At 37.5% G+C, this 23,558-nt stretch overlaps 1 protein-coding gene across 1 annotated transcript; it reads left to right on the top strand.

Annotated features, from left to right (window-relative positions):
• The first annotated feature begins 2,586 nt into the window (after positions 1-2,586).
• On the top strand, positions 2,587-10,101 carry LOC134754598 (uncharacterized). The gene has a single exon (XM_063690917.1). It carries the CDS (start codon positions 3,417-3,419, stop codon positions 6,561-6,563), a length of 3,147 nt encoding a protein of 1,048 aa, XP_063546987.1. The 5' UTR covers positions 2,587-3,416; the 3' UTR covers positions 6,564-10,101.
• Positions 10,102-23,558: the final 13,457 nt, after the last annotated feature.

Below are 23,558 nucleotides of genomic sequence, written 5' to 3'. Positions count from 1 at the left end.
GTCAACTGTCTAGATGTCACGGTTCGTGAGATGCAGCCTGGTGACAGACGGTCAGACGGACGGACATCGAACTCTTAGTAGTAGGGTCCCGTTTTTACCCATTGGGTATGGAACCCTAAAAAGCAATATTGCAGAACAGTATGAAAAACACGTTTATAAGACTTTTTTTCTTGACAAGTCTAGTTTTTATTGCAAGATTTCTCAAAATTCCCGTTATATTTAATGTTTCTGTTTTCACCATCATAATCTAACAATGTAAACGGTTAATTTCATATATATATTACACTATGTATACATTCAGTTTGACGAGGGGGGGGCAAACGCTTAAGAAGATCGATGCATACTAAAATTAATAAAATAAAAATATAGTCCTGTACAATGCCAGTATTTTTAAATGAGGTATTTGCATTGATAACAATCTCGAATCATGTACATCACTAGTGTTTGTTCAATTCGCCATATTCGCCAATTCGCAATATCGCCAAATTACTATTGATACATAAATTAAATTTGATTCAGTGACATACAAACAGAATAGGCCATAAATATGGGACTCACTCATCTTTGAAAAACTTGTAAAGACCCATTAAAAACCACTATTTTTATAGAATATTTGAAGAGCCAACTCGCACGTGCTCATAACGAATTTCGTCAAAAACAAAATGACCACGTAACTAAAAAAGCATTCGGCCTATTAACACCATCTGTGGTGAAATTTGGAACAGTCTTTTCCGCTATCTGGACATATATGGCACTCTAGTTAATAATGTAAAACATGGAAGATATTTCGATTAGTTGAAATTTCCCGCAGTCGAAATTGCCCGCCTGGACCTTATATAAGAAAGGCATGCATAGAAACAAAAAAGCTGGTTAAGTATGTTACTCATGGTTATTGGGACGTTGGCTTAGGATAGGATTTATTTTAAGGGCGTTATTCATTAACGCGCTACAAGCCTCAATTAGCTATGAATAGTTTAGCTTAATTTATCATTGTGGCTTATGTTAAGAAAGGGATAAAATGTAAATTTTATTAAGTAATCTAGGCTTGTAAAATTTTATGAATAAGGGGATAATTCTTTACTATAATAGTTGAACTTCCTATGAGTTCACATGTAGGTAAAACCTTCAACTTGAAAAGTAGCGACTTACTTATATTTATTTAAACTTTATTGCACAAAAGAAAAACTTATCGTACAAAAAGGCGGGGGTTAATGCCAAAAACATTCTCTACCAGTCAACCTTAAGGCAAAGCAGAGAGATTGTGGGGCGGTGCTACTGCTACTACTACTTACAAAATATATAAAACGCAAAGCTAAATTAAAATTTAACATACCTACAAGAACATCAAAATATACAATACATACAAATAAATACATATACCTACATATATAAATATATACTTCATTCTAACAGCAAAGAAAGTACGTACAGATTTATATAACTAAGATCACAGATATATTATATTAGGTATAGGGATATGAATGCCAATAACTATGGATCAGATAGATCTATAAAAGATTACAAGTGTTAAAACAGTGTTACATATTACTATCATATTCTAAAAATAATTTTGCCTAAGATCACGCAGCCGTGCACATTTTGTACTTGATTTTGCTACCTATTCATTCATGTATTGGTAGAAAGCTTGTGTAATGTAACAAAATTTAAGTGTTATGCTCACATTCATTAAAATAAAAACCATTAATTTATACATTTTAGATAAAATAAATTGCCAGGTACATTGTAGGAGAAATCCCATGTGTTGATTCTTAGTTATTTACGATACAATTGCGAAAAGTAGGAAAGTCGCAATGAGTGGTGATAAATTAAAACACGACTGAAGGGAGTGTTTTAAATCAACACGAGTTGCGAGTTATCTATTCGACGTGTATTGTACAACGTTTTACAGTACATAGGCACTTACATTTTTTGACATAGGTACGGAAAGCGCTTAGTGCGGGAAAGTAGCACCACATGTATTGTAAACATGTACAAATGATACAAACTGTAAGGTCAGAAGAGGATATAAATAAAACATGTTTATATTTTTCAAGCTGATATACCTGTCCCAAGTGTTACTTAGTTAAATATGTAATAAGTACATGAGAATAAAAACATACCTACTTAGTAGTTTTTTTGTCTCAGAAGCCCTTTTATTGTAAATTTCTTTAAGTTTACAAACGGTACAAAAATCCTTTAGTTTAAAAGTTTAAGACAAAATGTAGCCTACTTTTCGGTTGCAGTTTCCTTTTTCATGGTACTGAAAAAATATAAATCTGATATCATATTGCTAGCATGCAATAAGCAATATCTTTAGCAGTAGTGTTGTTCCAAACATAAATGAAAACATGTTTCATAATGCCCTATGCGTTTTTAGATGGATTCTAAATAAATAACTATTTCGACGCTTATAAATATTGCCCAGTGATTAGTAATGGTTAAGATCAATAAACGTTTTATTTTTGCTTTATATTTTATTCAAAAAGCAATCGAAAATGATCTACATACAAACTAGACTTTAAATTTCTAAATTTTCGTCGCAGGGCTCTGTCCGCCCGCATTGTAAGGGTGGGTGCTATCGCTATCCTACTCGGACGCAGCATCACCGGACATTTCGACCGGGCATTTCAATTTTGAGAAAGAGTAGGACCAGCCGCGTCCCCCGCACTTCGTGCCCCCGTGTGTGCCGTCTCACTCGCTCCAAGGACACACAAAAGGACCAAGGAGCGATAACTTCATCACAGCGTGGCGCTCTCACTCGCACGCACGCCTTGGTGGGGGACGACGTTGCGAATTGTTATTGAAGTCATGCCCCCGAAGGCGACTTCGGGAAGGCTGTCAGTTGCTACTAAACGTCCGCTCGCAACGTTCGTACCCAGGTGACCCGTGTGGCCTCCGCTCTAAGTGTCGGCAGCTTATGCACTGTAAACTATATCGTCACGCATCTCCGGGTTTCAAACAAGTGCCAATTGTTATCTGTTTGTTAACTTTGTGATAAAACATCTAAGACTTTGTGAACTCTTCCTTACGTGCTAATTAATAATTTTAGACAAACTTTAATATATAACAAAACAAGTGCTACAAAGTAAAGTGATATCGGAGTGCCGCAGAAGTGAATTCGGACCGCTCGGTTGACAGTTTGTTTTGCCGGCGCCGAGCCAGGCGAGTGTTTACGCCGCGCACGTGGTGCGCCGCCCGCCCGCGCGCGGAAATGCCGCGAAAAACTTTCTTCGACAACACCGCCGTAGTATAAGTCGGGTTGAGACGAGGGGTGACGGGCCGCGACCATGACTTTTACCTGTAGCGCCTGATTGATGCAGTGCGGACTTCATGTACGTCGAGACGAAGACTGTTGCTTTTTTATTATTTTTTTTTCGTTGGAGGAGACGGTGCTCTCCGCTGGGTTGATGATTTAAATGGCTAACAGCAGCGCAGTGTCGTCGACCTTACCGTCGAGGGATTATCATTGTGAAGTTTGTGACCTTTACCTGGACACTGTTGATTCTTTAAAGGTACATGTACAATACCACAAAGAAAATTTATATGCAAAGTGGAGTACGCAAAACTCACAAAATGATAGTGAAAACAACAACGGTACAAAAGTGAAGAACGAGACGACCGTGTCGGCTCCAGCCGACTCGAGCGACAATATGATCACGAAGCCGAGTCCGGAGTTCCAGCAGCGGGCCACGCCGGAGACCTCGGCACAGTTCCCTCACCCAGCGACACCTCAGAGCTATCACAGCGCGCCTTCGCCCTACCAAAACCCGGATCAGACCAATTTTTCACCGGGACCACAGTTCGGTAATAACTACTCACATTCTGGGTTTCCTCAAGGCCAGCATCCTGATCAAATAAATTGGGAACAGTCACAATATAACCAAGATTACCATAAACCTAATCGCTTCCACCCATACAATATGCAAGAAAGGGTTTCGCAAGTGTCATCTTCGAGCCCGCTGTATGGGCAGCCACTAAATCAACCGACGCCATCGCCGTCCCCTAACCAGTGTGATAAGTGTGGCTTTGTGTGCGACTCCGCGGTGCAGCTCAATGAACACTGCAACTCTGCTCACGCGGGGTCTAGTGCTACCGCCTCCTCCGCCTCCATGCCTTTTCAACAATTTCCACCGAAACAGTATAACAATTCCGGCTACCAGAACGATAACACAAAGGTTAAAGAAGAACATGAAGAGTCGTCTGATATACTGGATTTGGATTCTCAGAAAGTTGTTTATCAAGGAAATGAAGGTGAGCAACCTAATTCTTCTTATGATCAAACTGCCTCTCAAGGGCGTGAAGTGAACCCACGTACTGTACCTATGATGCCATGGGAAACACAAAAGCTGTACAGCAATCCACAACTTAATGGGGACGTTTCTTTATTTAAAGATCAGAAAATGTTTGGTGATAAAACTTACGCAGCTGATACTAAAATGTTTCATCAAGAACAGAAATTCCCTTATGTTCAAGACAAATTTCTTGCTGTTCATCACGACCAAAAGCCATTTATGCACGTTGAGCAAAAAATATATCCTGGTGTTCAAATGCCTCCACTGACCGATTATTCTGGGACCGTGGCTTCATCCAATCCTGATATGAAGCCTCCGTACCGACCATATGACTCATCTGCGGCGCCGCAAATAACAAGCACACAACCGACTAACCCAGCATCCTCTGCCATGCCCTCTATGGGTGGAAAAGGAGCCAACTGGAAGTCAAATGAAGCACGGAGACCCAAAACCTACAACTGTACTGCTTGCAACAAATGGTTCACAAGCTCGGGTCATTTGAAACGACACTACAATACCACATTACATAAAAATGCAGTAAGATCTTCTGGACAGCCTGACCCAGCTACTATGCCGATCTCAAATCATCACCACCCGAGTCGCGAAACGTTACAAGCGCGTGCCGCGCAGCAGGCCGCTGACTCCAACACGCAGAGCCCCGTCCCCTCCGAAGACGGGCGCAGCGTGGACGACGCTGCGCTGCAGTCACCGTACGCTTCGCAAAGCTTCGACCGGTCTCATCGGGTCGCCTCAATGCAGTCCAAATCGCCGTACACACATCTTCAACAGGGTAATTTAGATAATAATTTCAGTAATAATCCATTAGCTAATCACCCTTTACAGCATCAGGCCGGTTCTCATCCGCTCAACATAGGTAGTCAACCGCCTGGCATAGGTAATCCGGCAGACAATAATCATCAGGGTACAAAGGGAGTCCCTATTACTACACCAGGGAATCCCCCAAACGGGGAAGCAGGTCCCTCTGTTTCTCAAAATCACCATATGAGGGGCCTGCTATCAGTGTCAACCAGCAATATTTCAACTCCAGCTCTAACTCAGACTACTCCGGCGCTTACACCGCACACGCTGCCGCCGTTCAGTCATTTGGGTGTCAACCCGTACAACCCGAGGTCTACGGATCCTTTGGGGGGTTCGGTTCCGGACACCACGCACACCCCATTATATTTGGGTCAGAATTTTCAGCAGACTATAGCACCGAATTACCCAAACGGGATGGCCCCCCACGTTATGGATATGGCTATCAACAACCTGCCTATAGCCAATCCAGCTACTTTTGGTGAATCGTCACCTGAAACAGCTGAAGTAATGGAACAGGACGCGTCGAATCAATCTGCCAGCGTGCGATTGCCGAGCTTCGCACAGCTGCAGACGCAGCGGTTCGGCGTGTACGTTTCCAACTATATAACATCGCCTAACGTGGGGGGTCAAGTTATTGCTGATGAGTCTTCCGCCGGTTACATTATTGTGGATCCGGTTCACGCTCCCTTGCAATATACGAATATCGAAATCGGTGGACAGAGTATGGATTATGAATATAGTTTAGCGCCCCGACCAGTTAAAGAATTCGTTTCTTACAATCCAGATAATTTAAAGATATATCCGTACGGGTACGCGGTAGGAGGGAAAACGATAAAACGAGAAGACGATTTTATGCGCACAGACTCAAGTGAGCTTCAAATATTAAAAATAGAGGATATCATGGATTACGCAAATAAAGAAAACTATAGTACGCAAATGAAATCACCAGCTAGTCCTGAGAGCGCAAAAGCTGAGAATGAAAGCCGAAGTTCTCCATTAATTTCTTCAACGGTTCCGAATACTCCACTGTCGGAGAGGAACCAGCTGAAGAAGAGCGCGCCCGCTACGGTGCACAAGTGCTACGAGTGCGACAAGTTGTTCAACAAGGCCTGCTATCTGACGCAGCATAATAAGACTTTCCACTCGGGAGCCAAGCCCTTCAAGTGCGATCGCTGCGGCAAGCGTTTCTCGGACGATGTCTCTTATGATTGCCACTACATGAAACACACAGACAATAAACCCTTCAAGTGCAACGAGTGCCCTAAATCCTTTAACCATAAAACTGATCTGCGCCGGCACATGTGCCTGCACTCCGGCTGCAAGCCCTTCGCTTGCGATCACTGTGGTAAAGGGTTTATAAGAAAGGATCACATGATAAAGCACTTTGACACTCATATTAAGAAAAACTTACGCACCTCTTCATCGCCATCATCTTCAACATCACCATCGTGAATGACCTACGTAGTTTTCAGATCGTCCCCGTCAGGGACAAAGTAAAGTTGTCGTGTAGACATATCATTTGAAATTTACAAAGTAGCAACTTTGCAATATAGTTTAACTTTTGAAGTAGGGTCGTAGGTTATTAACGTTAGATCGGAACGTTTCGTTGTTCGTGCCGTGGCGATGATTATGCGCCGCCCGGACCCCGGGCAGCGCTGCGGGCCGCGGGCTCGCGGGTCGCGTCGCGGGCGCATATATATCCAGTTCGCTGGCTCAGTTTTTTGTTGTTCATTCAATCTAACCTTGTTTTCGGTGCAAGGTGACTTTTACATGCCTGGGCGTCTGAGCTCTTAAACATGTAATTATATGACGGAATATTATTCCGCGCTAACAATTTAGCAGACCCGAACCATATCAATTTTATGCATATGAACATCGACAAATATCAAAGTTATTAGAAAAATTTTCATTATTCTATGAGCGGACAATTTATATACTATAGGTATTCATTATACATTGTTTTACTAAGTATATACATATTACGCTACTTCGACGTTTCTTGGTTGTCATGTTAATAAGAACGTACATCGCGTTTTGTACACAAGTTAAAATATTTTTTGTAAATATATTGGGACTTATTTGCCAGACATTTTATGATCATAGACTTATTAATTATAAGAGATGACTTTCTTTTGATTAGGTTTTATAAATAAACGTGTAACCAAACATGGCATTAATAACTAGAACATTATCAACATCCACAAGTCAATAAAGATCACAATCCAGTGAGTGCGTAGCGCTGGCGCGGCGCGCGTCGCGTCGCGTCCTGTTGCGTGCGACGTGCGACCAGCGCGCCGCACGCAGCGCCCGGTCGCGATCTCCACATCATTTGTTCTAGTTATACATTTTGTAATATTGACTTGTAGAAATATTTTCCGGTGCTTCCTATTATTATTTTTCTGTTAAAATTTGTTTAAATGTTAAGCTAGTTAACTTACTTTGTTTAAATTTCGGAATGTTTTACGTAAAACAAATTTGTGTCCGATTTAAGTTACCAATTTGTTAGTTGAACGAATTTAGTTTACAAACATTCCTGTTTCGTTAGTGGTAGGAAAGTAGTCTTCCTGAACGTTGCCAAATTATTACCGCCAACTGTCTGTTGCGAAACGATTTAATTTTTATAAGTTGTAGCTTAATAATATCTAATGAAATTCTCTAGCAATAATTTAACTAATAATAATGTAAATGTTTTTTTGTATAGTATTAAATAAAATTATCGCGAGTATCGGTATATGTACTTAAAATAAAATGAAAACTTTGTACATAATTGTGAGAAAACTGTTTGGTTAATCAACAATTTAGAACATATCAAGGCCGACATGTGCGGATGAGTCAAAGTACCTCGCTTGTCGAGGCCACCTTTTATTGCTGCATCGCGCCCTGGCCCTTTGCACTGACGCGGCGCGCGGCGCGCGATGCTGCGCGGCATCCCGGCACCGGCCCGCGCCGGCCCGCCTCGACCACCGGGGTACACTGACACATTCGCTTTTCAATCCATATCATTGGTCTATTAGCAGATTTAGCACCTACAAAATATTTGTTTACCTTCGACTAAATGTGCAATATGAACATTACGATGGAATTAATTTTGATAATGTTTGTATTTGAATGTTGATTATATTGCAGAAGTATTTTTATACAAATAGAATAGCACTTACAATATTAATCTACCTCATCAGTGACTATATCTATTGAAGAGCCGATATAATCATAATTAACTATACATTGTTGTTTCGTTCAATAGAAAAAAAGCAATAAATGTTCATCATACAAATTTGGACTCAGTTGGCCTACCTCCTAGATACGAATAAATTTTTAACATATTTTGTACAATATAGTAGATAAGTGGTGACTATACCTAACTATAATGCGGCAGTCGCTTGTGTCCGTTTCCAGTTCCGGTGTCGGACGAGAAACGCGACATGGCGCGAAGGGCGCTCGCGCTAAGGTAGTGTATACCAAGTACCTACACAAAGTACTAAATTTGTAAACATACGTACAAACTGTTTTAAGCAGAATAAACAATAAAGTATAAGTTAATATTGTTGAGAAAAATATTGTATAACAGAAGTTTTCTTCGTAGCAATAATAAAACAAAATAAAACAATTATGAAACTTAACTACCTCATGTAACGAGTAATAGGATTAAAGTGGCGGTGTTGTGAGGGCACTCTGTCGGCCTGCCGCAGCCGCCGCTCGCCGCTGAAACCGATTACCTCAACTTGCCTTCCGTTCTTGTACACTGTAGTAAAGTAAATGTTAGTAGCGCAGGCGAGCGCGGCGGCGTGCGCCGCAAGGGTGTCCGCGGCCAGATAAATATATATTTTAGTAGACGTGGTTATCTTTCATACCGTTTAAAGCACACACATAGAAATAACAGTTTAATTTTTACTAATGTAAATATTAAATAACGATAAATTTGTTATTTATCATATTCTATTATCGTATCCATCGATAGACTTATTTTGAAATAAGTTTAACGTAGTGATTACAAGTTTATAACAATAGTTCATAAGTATAATGGAGAGACGTAAGTTTTATGTGATGATTATGTTTGTGTATAAGGATTAATTTAAATATCAGTTACCAGGTGATTTCTGTTACATTGAGTTGAGTAAAATTGGGAAAGTTATATACGGTAAGATGTTGTTTTCTTTGAATTGTTCCCTTGTCCAATTATGTCGATACGTCTGTAGCAGAGACAGATAAGGAGTGATGTTGAAATGGTTTTTTATTCAAAGGAAATTTGTTTACAATAAGCGTAGCGCAAATTTTACTGGTGTCGCTAGGTGAGGGTCAGCCGTTCGTTGCCAAAGGCCCTCGTTCTGCCGCCCGCAGCCGCGCGCTGTCGCCGCACGCTGATCGTTGCCTAGACACTTTATAGATCTAAGTTTTACTATAGCTACCTTAGATTAAGGCGACAGATCTGTTAACACCGCTATGGCGAAAGTATACTTCAATATCACTGCTTTGCGTTACGATTTGTTCACCAGTTCGTACTCAAATAACGATTGCTAAAATATAGTATATACCATTATTTCTACATTATGTGATACTTGCCTTGGTAGCATACATTAAGCACCTCATTTATTACGTGAGTTAAGTATGTACTGAGAACAAATCTAATTGTATTTATTATGCGAAAATGTTGTATGTTTCCCGCTCCGCGATTTGTTCTATATTTTAGGTATCGCGATGAGAGTTGAGCGTTGAGCATCAAGTGTATTGTATTGTATATGAGCCGTTTTTCATGCGTGACAAGTGTGTCCGACGACAAGACACTATATGAACCTCAAGTCTCACAGCGCTACCGGTACTGTGTTTATTGTTTTGTATTTATAATTTTATATTCCCAAGACTCGGAGTCCACTGTACCTGAGGACTTGCTCTCTCAAGTATCTATTGTATAGTAACCCTAAATTACCTACTCGTTACCTGTAGCTTTAGTGGTTGTTTCAGATCTGTCAGTAAATATAAATTTAATGTGAAATTGTTGTTTTATTTATCTTTACCTTGCTGCTATTTGCGAATGCACTGCTCAGCATTATATCGTATTACAGACCAATTTCAACAGAGGCGGGAGGTGCTCACTACGAGTTTTTACAGCTAAGACTAACAGATCAACTACAAACTTTACTGGTCAAGTATAGCACGTAGTTCAGCAAGACAAGACAGGCCTCAAATATATATGTATGTGCCTACAGGATGTTTAGTCCTAATGGGACAGTGATGGAACATCATAAAAAGTTTTCCGAAAATATTTTAATGCAGTTTTTGGTTTCGTGATTCCCTAGAACAAATTAAACTAACTCATATAATTTCTGATTGTCCTGAGGACAAAGTTATTTATGTTTACATGTTTCGCCCTACGGACTGATTGCAAAGGGGTAAGGGGCACAAGTGTAAACATATCTTTGACGCCGACTGTACAGGCAGCAGGAGGCAGCTTCATATAGATAGTGATGGCCAAAGTGGCCAACTACAGGGTGATCCAGGAGACGTGAGCAGGATCAACTCTGCGCATTCAGTTAATTATATACCGTATTAGTGAAATAAACGTAAAGTTTCTAGTGAACAATAAAGTTTTAATTTATTTACGACTTGCATGGACACCCTACAATAACAATACTTCCTTCAAATACCGACACTCAAATGTCAGTTTGGTTACTTTTGAAAAGTCGTATCTCACTCAAGTGTGTGTGTGTGTGTGAAAGTGCTGTCATAAAATAACGGTAAAATTCATCTTTATCAATTCGATGTTGTAGGGTGACCATGATTGTAAATAATTAAATTTGTCCTTACCAATAAAATTCAAAACAGGGAAAAAGTATGATTGTCCTGATTGTTTTAATTAAATACGATGGCGAACGATCCATTAACATTTACTGAATGTGTAGGCCTGCTGACGTCTCATGACTCATGAATCAACCTGTATTATTGGACCAGAACTTTGCTACCATACAAATAAGGATGTGTTCTGGAATATTTGGCCACTTAGGCCTTCACTATTTATTTGATCCTGACTCTGTAAGTTTACGTCAAATCTTTGCATAATAATAATCAAAATAAAAAGATTAAGGTGCATTCGGATACTTCCGATTACTTCAGAATGTCGGATAATTACGAAAATCAAACATGATTTCATCAAATAACAATTCATTTTCGAAATTATCCGCGAATCTTAAGTATTCTAAAATAGCCGAATCCACCTTACGTAAAATGGTATCTAATTAAGTACTTAATTGGGTACTTCAATAGAATATCCCGTGGCTATTCGGCACTAGAGAAGAGTACCTACTTTTTTATATTGCTGATTGCTCGACGAGAATAACCAATCTACTCTAAGGAGGACCCTGAATCTCGAGAAGACCGAACGCTGAAGTAAGTATAATACAAAGAGTAAGTATTCTATCAACGTACAAATACAGAAAATAAAAATAATTATGACCAAATGACATCTTGCATGTCAATCCTACGATATTCTATGTACAGTCGCCATCAGATATATCCGAGCGGCTAAGGTGCTCACAAATATCTGAACACGCCTCTATTGTCTGGGCGTTAGAGTGCGTGTTCAGATATTGTGAACACATTGGGCGCTCCGATATATCTGATGGCGACTGTACTACTGTACTGTACTAGAACAGTCGAATCAAATTTCTATGATTCATGCTAAATGCTGCAAAATAAAGATTTACAAGCATCAGATTCCGATACTTACAGCTTCAGTTGTGTGCAATAAAATAGCAGTCAATAGGGGAAAACAATAACTTTAGATCAATTATATTGGATCTTTTTTTTATAATTCTTCTACATTACTTAACATTGTTTCAAAATTAACTGTAACCTTTACTTAAATAATATTGGAAGTATAAAAAAAGATATAATGAAAATCGGCTTTTTTACTACCTTGCGGAAATTATTATAAAAAACCGGCCAAGTGCGAGTCGGACTCGCGCACGAAGGGTTCCGTACCATTACGAAAAAAACAGCAAAAAAATCACGTTTGTTGTATGAGAGCCCCATTTAAATATTTATATTATTCTGTTTTTAGTATTTGTTGTTATAGCGGCAACAGAAATACATCATCTGTGAAAATTATAACTGTCTAGCTATCACGGTTTATGTGATACAGCCTGGTGACAGACGGACAGCGGAGTCTTAGTAATAGGGTCCCGTTTTTACTCTTTGGGTACGGAACCCTAAAAGCGTAACAACCTACGAAAAATATACAATTGTGTACTATAATTGTAATTTAGTATATTGTCTATTATTTCCAATCAAAGCTTCCATGTGATCCAGATATTTTTTTGTAAGACGATCTTCGTCTCAGTGTACTAGTAAGTAAGTAGTCCATCATTCGGACTTTGTTGTTGATTTTTGCCCGACTACTTAGTTTGTCATGGGCGGCGCGGCGCGGCACTATCATTTTCCCCTCACTAGCTCGGAAAGTTGTCTTTTATCCTTTAAAACAAGCGGGGAAAGACGCATTTTATCCACTAGTGGGGAAAGTAATTTGACCTTGGATGGAGCGTGTTTAAGTAGCTTGTCAGTTAACAAAACGTAAAACGCTCATAATAATGGTTCGTTCGATATTAATTATCATTAAACAAATGGTTTGAGAATCTAATAAAAAAATACCAAATTTAGCTTTATTTAATGATTTTATGTCATAAACATTAAAGTTCCATAAGAAACGTTTGTTTTTTAATAATGATGTTAAATATAATTCTGAACGCACAAGTTGAGTCGACGCAATTTCAAAACGCATCATTGACATTTCATACGTCAGAAATGTCAACATTGTCAACAAAATTTTTACTTAAAGAGGTTCGAGCGCCATCTTGATAGTTAGCATCGTGATTAATTACTTTGTTTTTTGCTCATTAATATTGTTTAAAGTGTAATATCGATAGCTTATTATACAGTAAACTAATGTGGTAGTGTGCAGTGAATGGAGAATTAATTTTAAAGCGCGTTTAACCACCATCTTGGTGTCAACGGCCGGTAGTCCACGTGCTTCTTGTAAAGTCTAGCTATCGATTTACAAGAGCTAACAAATCACCGTACACTGTCTTGTACAACCGTACAATTTTTGTCGTTTTTAAACCTCTTAATACCTTGATACTGGCGAAATAGTCCCACTGGGCTGAAGCCATAATTTTAAAAGAAGAAGAAGAAGAAGACTTTTCACGTAAAAATACAGAATTTCCAGTTTTTTGTTATAATATCGTAAAAAAATTAGTGATTCCAGTGATGAAGATGATCTAATGCCTGTGGATGTTGCACTTTCCTCGCTATAGTGAGGTGAAAAGTTTTGTGTTACTTCTCGTGTGTTGAAACACTCGCGGGTAAAATACAACTTTGCACCCTTGTATAACAAATAACTATTTCTCAAAAATGGACGGCAAAGTCGACGTTGCCGGTTAAAAAATAAGTCGCGAAGTGCGTAGTTTATGGTCAGTCAAAAAATTAAAAAGTTAAAAACATTGCAGTCTCGATTTCAGGACTGCAATGTTGCATACAAATTCCATTATTTGTCGAGTTCCAAACTTTTTAAAAGTTGAAGTGGCCATATCAAATGAAGGCATGGGTCCATTAAACAGCCAAACAGATGATCAGTACTTATTATTATAATGTTGGTACCGCGACTATTTAGATGTCTCAAATAAGTTGGCGTATTTTCAGCAGAAAAATACACTTCTATTTTTAATTTAAAAAAATAAAAAAGCGGCAAAGCAAATCTTTTTACTTTTTTCTGTGAAAATATATACATAAGAACGTTGCTTCTGTAAAAATATTTCTATTATTTATTGCGCCATTTTTGAGAAAAGCACTATATATGACTCGGCTGGAAGGCTACTTGCTGGCTTCGGATTCTATTAAACGGACTCCGAAGGTCGTACGTTTAAAACGAATCCTCAGCCAGCAAGTAGCTACTTCCGAGCCTCGACAATAATGTACTATTAGATCCTCACCCAAACAAACAAAACCAAGCATGTAGCGTTTATACATTTAACCGAACTGTGGTACAAAATGATAAGAAATATAAGGATTTCTAAGTAGAATAGTGCTTCTTTGAAGTAAATCACGCTGTTCGCCCGAACAAAAGATTTCAACGCGGCATGCCGCGGCATCGGAATTTAGGACCAAAGGCGGAGTTAGGATTTATCATATTAGAATCTTGCATATGTTAGTGACATTCCATCTTTATAAATTCGTTGCAATTAGATTTTACTAGCTTTTGCCCGACCGCTGTCCTTTCCCGGGACTCACACTCACTCACAAACTATTTCTATAACAAATTTCAACTATCGGTTTAGCGGTTTAAGCGTGAATAGGTAACAGACAGATACATTTTCGCATTTATAATATTATAGTATGGCTTTAGACATCACTAGTAGGAGTTTGAGTATGCACTTTAGTCTCAGGCGATGCCGCTTGGCACCATTGTTCCATAGCATAGGTCAAACAAAGCTGATTTGGCCCGGTAGCCACGAGATCGTACCCTGCATACCCCCCAAAAAAAAGGGGGGGGGGGGAGAGGGTCGGCTCCCCAGGTCCAATCTATGCTATATTTCTTCCTGTTCTTAGCAACTAGGGCAAGTTATACACGGAGGCTAAAAAATAAGTGCATTCCCGTTGCCAGGGAGGTTTTGGGATTATACTGAGCAGGCTTTACTATGGGACCAACCCCGAAATCGCAAAAAAAAATTGGGCAGTTTCATACATTTTGGCTGGTCCGTTTTCTATGAGAGGATACATTTTTTTTCGCGATTTCGTGGTTGGTCCCATAGTAAACGTTGCTTAGTATAATCCCAAAACCTCCCTGGCAACGGTAATGCACTTATTTTTTAGCCACCCTGCATATCATTTTCGTGTAATTTAGGGACGAGTAATTCATTTTTGAAATAATGGGTATACCTTTTCATACAAAAAAAAATATTTTTGTACAAATAATGTTTTTTATTTTATTTAGTGCAAATCTGCAAATCGCCACACTGTGATTGTAACAGCCAAAACTGTCACAAAAATTACATAACATTTTCTTTTTTTGTACAAAAATCATTTGTATGAACATTTTACTGTAACATATTTATTATACTGTTACAAGTTTTTTTTTCTGTCTGGAATAGTACATTTCGATGCTAGTGCGGAAAGTATGTCATTACTTCACGAGTACCAAGACTCGGGACGAGTGAAGAATGACATATCCGCACGTGTATCGAACGACGTTTTTTAATACAGTTTCGAAAAAATAAGAAAAGCAACAAGTAACGAATGGGATTAGAAACCTATATTATAAATTCTGTGACACGGACATCATTGACATTTGAGATTTTGTTATTATTATTGAATCCACTTCAATAAAAGTTTTTTTTCAAATGCATGTTCTATAAGACAGAAACAATTGTAAATATTAAAACATTGTACTATTATTACCTAAATATCGTTATTTACGATTATTTGTGTATCGTATATTTATAAAAACAATATCGAATGTTGCCTTTGGAAACTTAAAACATTCTTGCAGTAAGAAAATACGCCTCTTCTTTGACAGGCGTTCCGTTCCATTCAGACAACTTATTAAGAACGGTTTTTCAACATTAAAAAATAAACGTGTTATAATACTTATAATGATGAAGAGGTAAGTAATAAAATATGAAATATGCATATTTTTCGTATTCTTACATTAACAGTAGGTTTTTATGTTGATTACGACGTTTAAAGGAAGCTAATATTAACACTCATCAATAAGTAGTCATGAATTGGAACAAGTTAAAATTTAAAAAAAATTGGAAAAGTAAAAAGCACTAGTTCGCGAAAACCAACTTTCCGCACGCTAAACAGCCACGAAAAGTAGCACTTTTTAAACAACTGTATTAAAAAAGTGTTTTTATATTCTGTTGGTTAATTTGTTCCTGGTACCCCGCGACCCGCGATACAGGCGAAGCCTAGTGCGGATGCGGAGACCCCTGCCACATTCTGTTATTTTTTATTTTTGGAAAAAAATGTTGTATTATTCGAAAGAAAAAGTTTTATTATTATTTGTTTTAATGTTAATAAAGGTTTATAAACTGTAACGTATACGTCCTGCAAGTAAATAACAAATATTACTAAAAGCTTTTCTTATAGCTATGGGATACTCGTTCTATGGGATATATAAAACGAATAGATAATGGATTGATTTATCGGGTGTAACACTTAAAAATAAAGTTTAAATAACAAAATATCTAGAATCCATGGGTTCGAAATTGCTCATTTCAAATAATATACTCTTACATACCTAAATAATAAATCACTTTTGCATATTTAAACCTAAATAATGACTTTATCTGACACAAAAACCTCATCTCTCTTGAAATATTTTGGCGTTACTAATTTACTTAATAATTTATTTAACTTAATAAGGTGTATGGTAGTTCTAGTACCGTAAAATGGGGTAAGTAGGAGCAACATTTTATTTTTACATATGCAAACTGAATGGTGTATATCATAAGTGTTCCGGACGTTTGTATTTTAATTTTTATTTTATTTTGGGTAGTTCCATTTCATAACTTTGACTATAAACAGGAAAAAACACCTCACCCCGTAGTCCCTCGTAATTGGGGTGAGATGGGTTTTCATACAAAGGTGATTTTGGACGATTGTTGGATCGTTTTTTTTTATTATGAGTATTACTAAAGCTCCATTTTAAATTGGAATACATTAATTTATGTAGCAGTAGCCCTAAAAACCCATCTCACCCCCCTTTCAAACCTTCTGTCCCCATTCATAACCCAACTCTCCCCGCGAACCCTACTCACCCCATTTTACGGTATACCTATGTATTTATATAGAAGCGACGATGAAAACATAAGTGGAACTATTAAGTGTAAGTGAGGCCGTGAATCGCAGTGCCGAGCGGCGCCCGCGCCGCCCGCGCTGCCACCGGCCGCCGCCGGCCGCGCTCGTTGGCACGATGACCTACACCGGTTTCGCTTTCGTTTGAAGGTTACTCTGAATCACGGTCGAGCCATAAGATTGACGCAAACGCCTTCCGATATCAATACTTGAAACTTTTTCAGATATTTCACCCTTTTATATTCAAAATAACGACATGACTCTCAACGTGACCGATTCTTCATGAAGTCATCTCGTTTGCAAAACAAGAAACCGTATATGTGACGTTTTCAATCAAAAGGTACCACATTGTCGCTTACCATAAGGAAGAAAATTGCTTGTATCAAACATATACGAAAAACCTGTCGGAGCGTCCTTTTACTCGAAAACGACATTATATGTTACTGTTGTAACCACCGAAATTTTCGTTTAAAAATATATGTGCATGGGTAGGTGTAGGTAGTATGGTTCACTATTTATTTTTATTAGATTACCCAGTTTACGACGATAAAAAAGTGATCTTGATAGAGCTCATTCCTATGAAAATTTGTTTTCTTGACTTGTTATGCCTTTACAAAAACCTAAAAACACCTTTAATTTTATTATCCGTATTATCGCTAAGTAGGTACGAGGGTAAGCACAAAAAGATCATAATGAATCTACCCTCCATTCTAGATGACGACCTTACTCAAACTATAATCATACAATTTTAAATCGGACATATACACTGCAAGTCAGCCCAATAAAATTGGTGCTATGATGAAATTATAGTAGCAAAATATTAAATATTCAACTATACAGTGTGTAAATTCAATACGGGTGAATATTTTAACGGTGGTTAGCATAGGACTTAAGAAGTATATTGAAATAGATTTTGCTTAGAAATACAATGAAAATTTTACCCATACAAAATAATTCGACCCGCAATGTAATTATAACACACAAGTTACGGGATACGAGTTATTCAAAGTAACTGTCAACGCTTGTTGGCAGTTACTAATGTCAGCATGTCATCTTACGAGTATGTCTCTTAATGTTTGCAGTGGGTACATTGCTGATCGGTATATTAAAAAAAATACGGGGCATAATTAAGATTAACTTTAAAAAAACTTCTTAATTAATCATAAGAAGGATATTTTTTTGTAATAGGAAGCAAACGAGCAGACGAGCCGCCTGATGGGAAGCAGTCATCGCCGCCCAACTAGTAGAAACCAAGTAGAAAAAAATTTCTACTCGTCGAGTATAATCTGTGTATTACAACTTAACATGCAACACTACAACCTTACTCTTTTCAACGTTGGATAGTCTATGGAACTTCCGACTCAAGCATAAGAATTTTATCGATACGGTTAAGTCAATTATAAAAATTTTGAAAATAGAACTTCATACATTTCGATAAAATATTTCTTGTTTATGGAGACTCGATTCAATGCAAATTAGCCTACTTAAACACGCTGCTGCGTCGCATCTGCTTTGTGATTGGTTGGTCAACAAAAACATTTTATTTTATGTTGTAGTAGAAATAATTGCTTCACAAGTCAGAAACGCGCATGTGATACCCTTCATATAGCAACATCCATACCCTACGAAATCCGCTACGGTGGCCAAAATCGAGAAAAAAACTGCCTTAAAACTGAATTTAGCTAGGAGCAGGTACCAGGGCCTCATGAGTTACGAGGAGGTAAAGTTAGTTACCAAAGGAGCAAAGCTCATCCTCACTTCTTAGACACATGGCACACCATGAATAAGCGGGCATCCCGCTCATTTCTTCCCAGAACGTGCAGAATGTGGAATGAGTTGCCTCCTGAGGTATTTCCTTTGTGCTACGACATGGGATTCTTCAAGAAGCGGGTATTTAGGGTTCTCAAGGGTCGGCAACGCTTAAGTGGCTCCTGTGATGTTGCTTAAGTCCATGGGCGACGATGACTGCTTCCCATCAGGCGGCTCGTCTGCTCGTTTGCGTTAATGTATACGCGTATACAATAGTGATATAATCAAGCTTTTACAACCGCGTACCTTAACTTAAGCAACTCAGCAAGCTTCGTTGCTTAAACACGGTACTCGACTGAAAAGCTCTCTATTATATCACGATTGTATAAAATACTACAAACACATACAAAAGTATTGAAACCGGCACAAGGCCTTAATAATATTTAGGTATTCGTCGTAAAACAAATTTTGAACTCATATCGCCGCAGTGCGCGATTCGTAGGTAGGTATCGTCGAGAAGATAACTCCTAGTAATTTATTTGGAATTCAATTAGTTTCCGGTCTCACACGGCTTTAGTTGTTGATAACATAAATTACACCGACTGAACTGAGTCGGCCCGATGCTTTGATGCGGTCGAGTGTTCTTGAGATTTCGTTCTCGAAACTAATACCAATATCGTAATTCAGAGACCTGTGCTTATAAAAACTGGCTGACGTTCAAATTAAACTACGACGACTGTGTACGCCAATACCCGAAGAATATTATTAAAATTAATGGTCTAATATTCTAGAATTACTTACACTTGAATTATAAGCAAACTATTAAATGTAGTGCACAGGAGGCTAATGCCTTTTAATGATTTTAAGAAGTGATATAATTCAATTCGCATTGTCTGGTATCAAACGGCTGAAAAATTCCTGAAAAGTTCTGACTTACAGTGCGTACATAGGTTGGTTTTAAGTTACAGTAAAATAATATGTAATAGTAATTTGCACCACAGCAGCTCATAAAGCCTATCTTGATTGTTCAAAAACTGATGAGAAAGTTGCATATCCACAAGAGTGACAAGTAATTTTATGCAAATTTTGAGGTGTTTCCTTATGTTGGCTGATAGAATTGACTTTTAAACGATGATTTTGAATGAAAAATATTTAATAAAATTCATTTGGATTTTGACGTTTTACAGTTGATAGATAGATAGATAGATAAAACGTTTATTTGGATGCTGCAAAACACACAATTTTAGTGTAAAGTATAAGTAGGTACATTGCAGTCAGAACAAAACTTATGTACTAAATTAAATTAACAATTTTTTTTTACTTAAACACGAAAAATTAGTTTTTAGTGGTTAGCTGCACGCTGTGTGCATTGCAGCAACAACAAAAGGGTTCCGACTCAGCTATACGCTCCACTCTATTGAGCGGAGCACTGATATTCTGCCGGAACCCAGATCACGTTACAGTTAGGTAAATATGACGGTGATAAGTATACGGTACTGTAAAAAGTGTGTAGTTGAGTGGTGTTAGAAAGTTCTGAAATAAAATACATAAATAAAACAGAAAATAAGCATAAACATAGAAATAAAAATAAAAGTGGCCATAAAATAAGAGTGAGAAAGCGCGAAAGGTTCGGTACAAGATCTCATAGCAATACCGATTAGATCCTGAAATCAGCAACCAAAAAGCCGTATGGTATCCCTGTTTTTTGTTTTTCAAGCAGTATCTTTTTAAACTGGTGTTTAAAAGTTTGCTTATTTTTGAGCCGTCTTACAGGTGAAGGGATATCATTCCAGCATTTGGTCGCGAGATACCGGAAACAACCGGTAAATGCAATCGTTCTATGAGGGTACATTTCTAAGAGACAACGCCGAGTTGACCTAGTGTCATGACGGTTGTGAAATTTTGAAATGTTAATCTTGGAAAAGAGATATTCCGGAGATTTATTGTTTAAGACGCCAAAGAGGAGACATGCATGATGTAGGTGTCACCGAGAAGACATATTCAGCATGGACAATTTGTTCAAATACGGGGTGATATGGCTTCTAGGGGGTATAGAGTAACAACATCTATAACACGCATTTTGTACTCTTTGTATTAAGCGACGAGTTTTATGTTGCAGGCGTGGTCCATAAAGTATATCACCATAATTCAACCTTGAAAGAATCAGCGATTCACATAAAATCATGCGGACGTTCTCACTCAAAAGGTTGCGGATCTGGTATAAGACCTTTAAGCGAAAGAAACATGACCTCACCAGTTCACCTACGTGTTTCTCAAACCTCAGTTAGGATGAGTTGTTCATCAATTAACCAATCTTTTTTCGAGCGATCATATCTCCCAAATTTTCAATTAAAATAAATTATTGTGAACACTAATCGATAGATTATTTAATTGGCTACAAATTTGCATTCAAGAAATTAAAATTTTAATATGACTAGCCATGAAATGCCGTTAAATGGTCGATCCCCCCCTCCCTCCCGACGCGGTTCTGTTCAACTATGAGTTTAAGATACATAATACCTACGTCAATAGGGCCTTGAAGAACACATATCTAAGCAGTTAAAATATTAAGATCCTTCTAAAACTTAACAAATAGGCATGACGCGAAAAAAATTGTAATTGGATTTGCATTCAAGAAATTTAAATTTTCCTTATAGTGACTTCGGTTACCGCGATAGTTACTCATGAAATAAAACTATGAAAACGGATTATATTCTTCTCGGGTCCGTGGTGAAAGGTTGGAGCCGGCGTAGTTTTTATCGCGTATATATATATATATCTTTACTTGAAAATAATTGTAGTTTATAACTAGCCTTATGAACCGATTTTGCATGTACAACCAGCCTTAAAGTTTATAGTCTATGATTGTTCATTATTTTAGTTTTGCACTTTGTAGTTTTTCCTCAGTCACCCGTTGACCACGAACGCTGTAAAAGGTTCGAAACGTCGGGATGTGTTATAAATTCAATATACGCGATATAATAGGTGCTCAACTGTAGTAATTTAGTGTTGTAAATATACCATAGTACTAGTTGTAATTTAAATGTAATTAACTTTCATGGCGCATTAGTTTTATACTGTAATGTCATGTAAATGTGTTTTCAATAAATAAAAATAAAATAAAAATAATCCGTTTTCATAGTTTTATTTTCCTTATAGGTTTGACATTATTGTGCTTTTAGAAAAAAATGGAATTTGGCTAAGTGTCCACCCTATAGGACAGTATTAACCATGGGGGGGTATACTAGAGTTAACCAAGTTGTACATATTTAATCACAAATTTAAATGTTTTTAATTATTTAACAATAATAAGCCCTACAAATTTAAGAACGCAGTTTTCATTAATTACAAAGATATTACATTTTTTTATATATTGTTTTTATCATTTAAGTATTATCCTTAAAAATCAACATTTTGTAACATGGTGATTAGCCGCAAAAATTAAAAGTTTCTAAAATATGATAAGTCGAAGTACTATGTAATTATCATATCGTAGTAACATCGGTTTATTTGTTGTAACTAGTTTCCATATTTATATGTATGTATAATATTTGCTATGATTCCAGCTAATTTTTCATCAAAAGTAACATTTACATTACGTTTTAATAAGACTAGCCATGGCTAAATATTCGACATCAGATTTTGATTAAATGATCGACACCATCGACACGACGCGGTTCTGTTCATCTAACTTTTAAACTATGAGTTTAAGATACATAATGCTTACTTACGTCAAAAGAGACTTGAAGAACACATCTAAGCAGTTAAAATATTAAGATTCTTCTAAAACTTAACAAAAAGGCATGCAGCGAAAATTGTCTTACCTTTATTTCCCAAAAAGTTTTTACGAAATATTTGTTTGAATATTTTAGATATTTTTTATTTTAATATTCGAGTATTTATATTATTTTTATTTATTATTTTTTATTCATATTGAAATTCTTGTCTTACTCGTCCGTAAATGGAACGAGCGAACTGTTAACTGGAGTACTCCCCCAGGGGTACTGCCCTACTGGGCAGGCAAGTGCTTAGGTATCTAATGCATTTGGTTACACCAACCGGCAACGTCGCGTTCGCTAGATAATCGCTTGGCTATTTGTGTACTAGTGGCTAATTGATGAACACCCTACCCTAGTATTTCCTTCGCCTTGGTGTGGTGATAAATTGATTATGTTTCAGTGGGTGGCAAATTTTGTTTAACTCTCATGCCTTGAAACCCTTGCAATGCTCAAGATTTCACTTTGAGAATCACTCGCTACGCTCTTGGTTCAATTTTGGAATCTTTCCCTTGGGTATAAATATTAGCGCGAGCGGTTTTTACATAGTTATTGTGGGTATTTTTTAATATTGAGATCATATTGAAATCCTGAGATGAAAAGTCATTCAAGATTTCATTTTTATTCAAGATAGTTCCTTCAAGGCATCAAAGCACAAGAATGATTTATTTATATTTAATAAGATTTATTAATATGAACAAAACATACATATTAAGTAGTTATAGAAAAACATAAAATGTGTCTTCTGTCAAGAAGGCTAAGGGATGCTTTAGCCTAAGTTCTGGTCGTGACTTGAATCAATCGAATCTGCTCTCGAATGTAGGTAGTTTGGGTCTGTGTAAAGGTTGCGGGTTGCGGGTTTGTTAAAAAACAAAAAAAAGCAATTTAAAACTTATCTGAGCTAACTTTATGAATACTCCCTTAGCTATCATATCAAGCTGAGCGCGTAATAAAATTATATAAATAGTCTAGACTTATCTCAACTATTTTTTTTCAACCCTCAGCTATTATTATTACTATCACTACACCTTATAAAACAAAGTCTCCCGCCGCGTCAGTCTGTCTGTGTGTATGTATG

Source organism: Cydia strobilella, chromosome Z (assembly GCF_947568885.1).
Source record: "Cydia strobilella chromosome Z, ilCydStro3.1, whole genome shotgun sequence".
Taxonomy (NCBI): Eukaryota; Metazoa; Arthropoda; class Insecta; order Lepidoptera; family Tortricidae; genus Cydia; species Cydia strobilella.
Note: the sequence above shows the minus strand (reverse complement) of the source record. Positions and strands in the feature narration are given on the sequence as shown.

Excerpts from the sequence above, each read along its gene's own strand:
- LOC134754598 (XM_063690917.1), top strand. The coding sequence starts at position 3,417 with ATGGCTAACAGCAGCGCAGTGTCGTCGACCTTACCGTCGAGGGATTAT.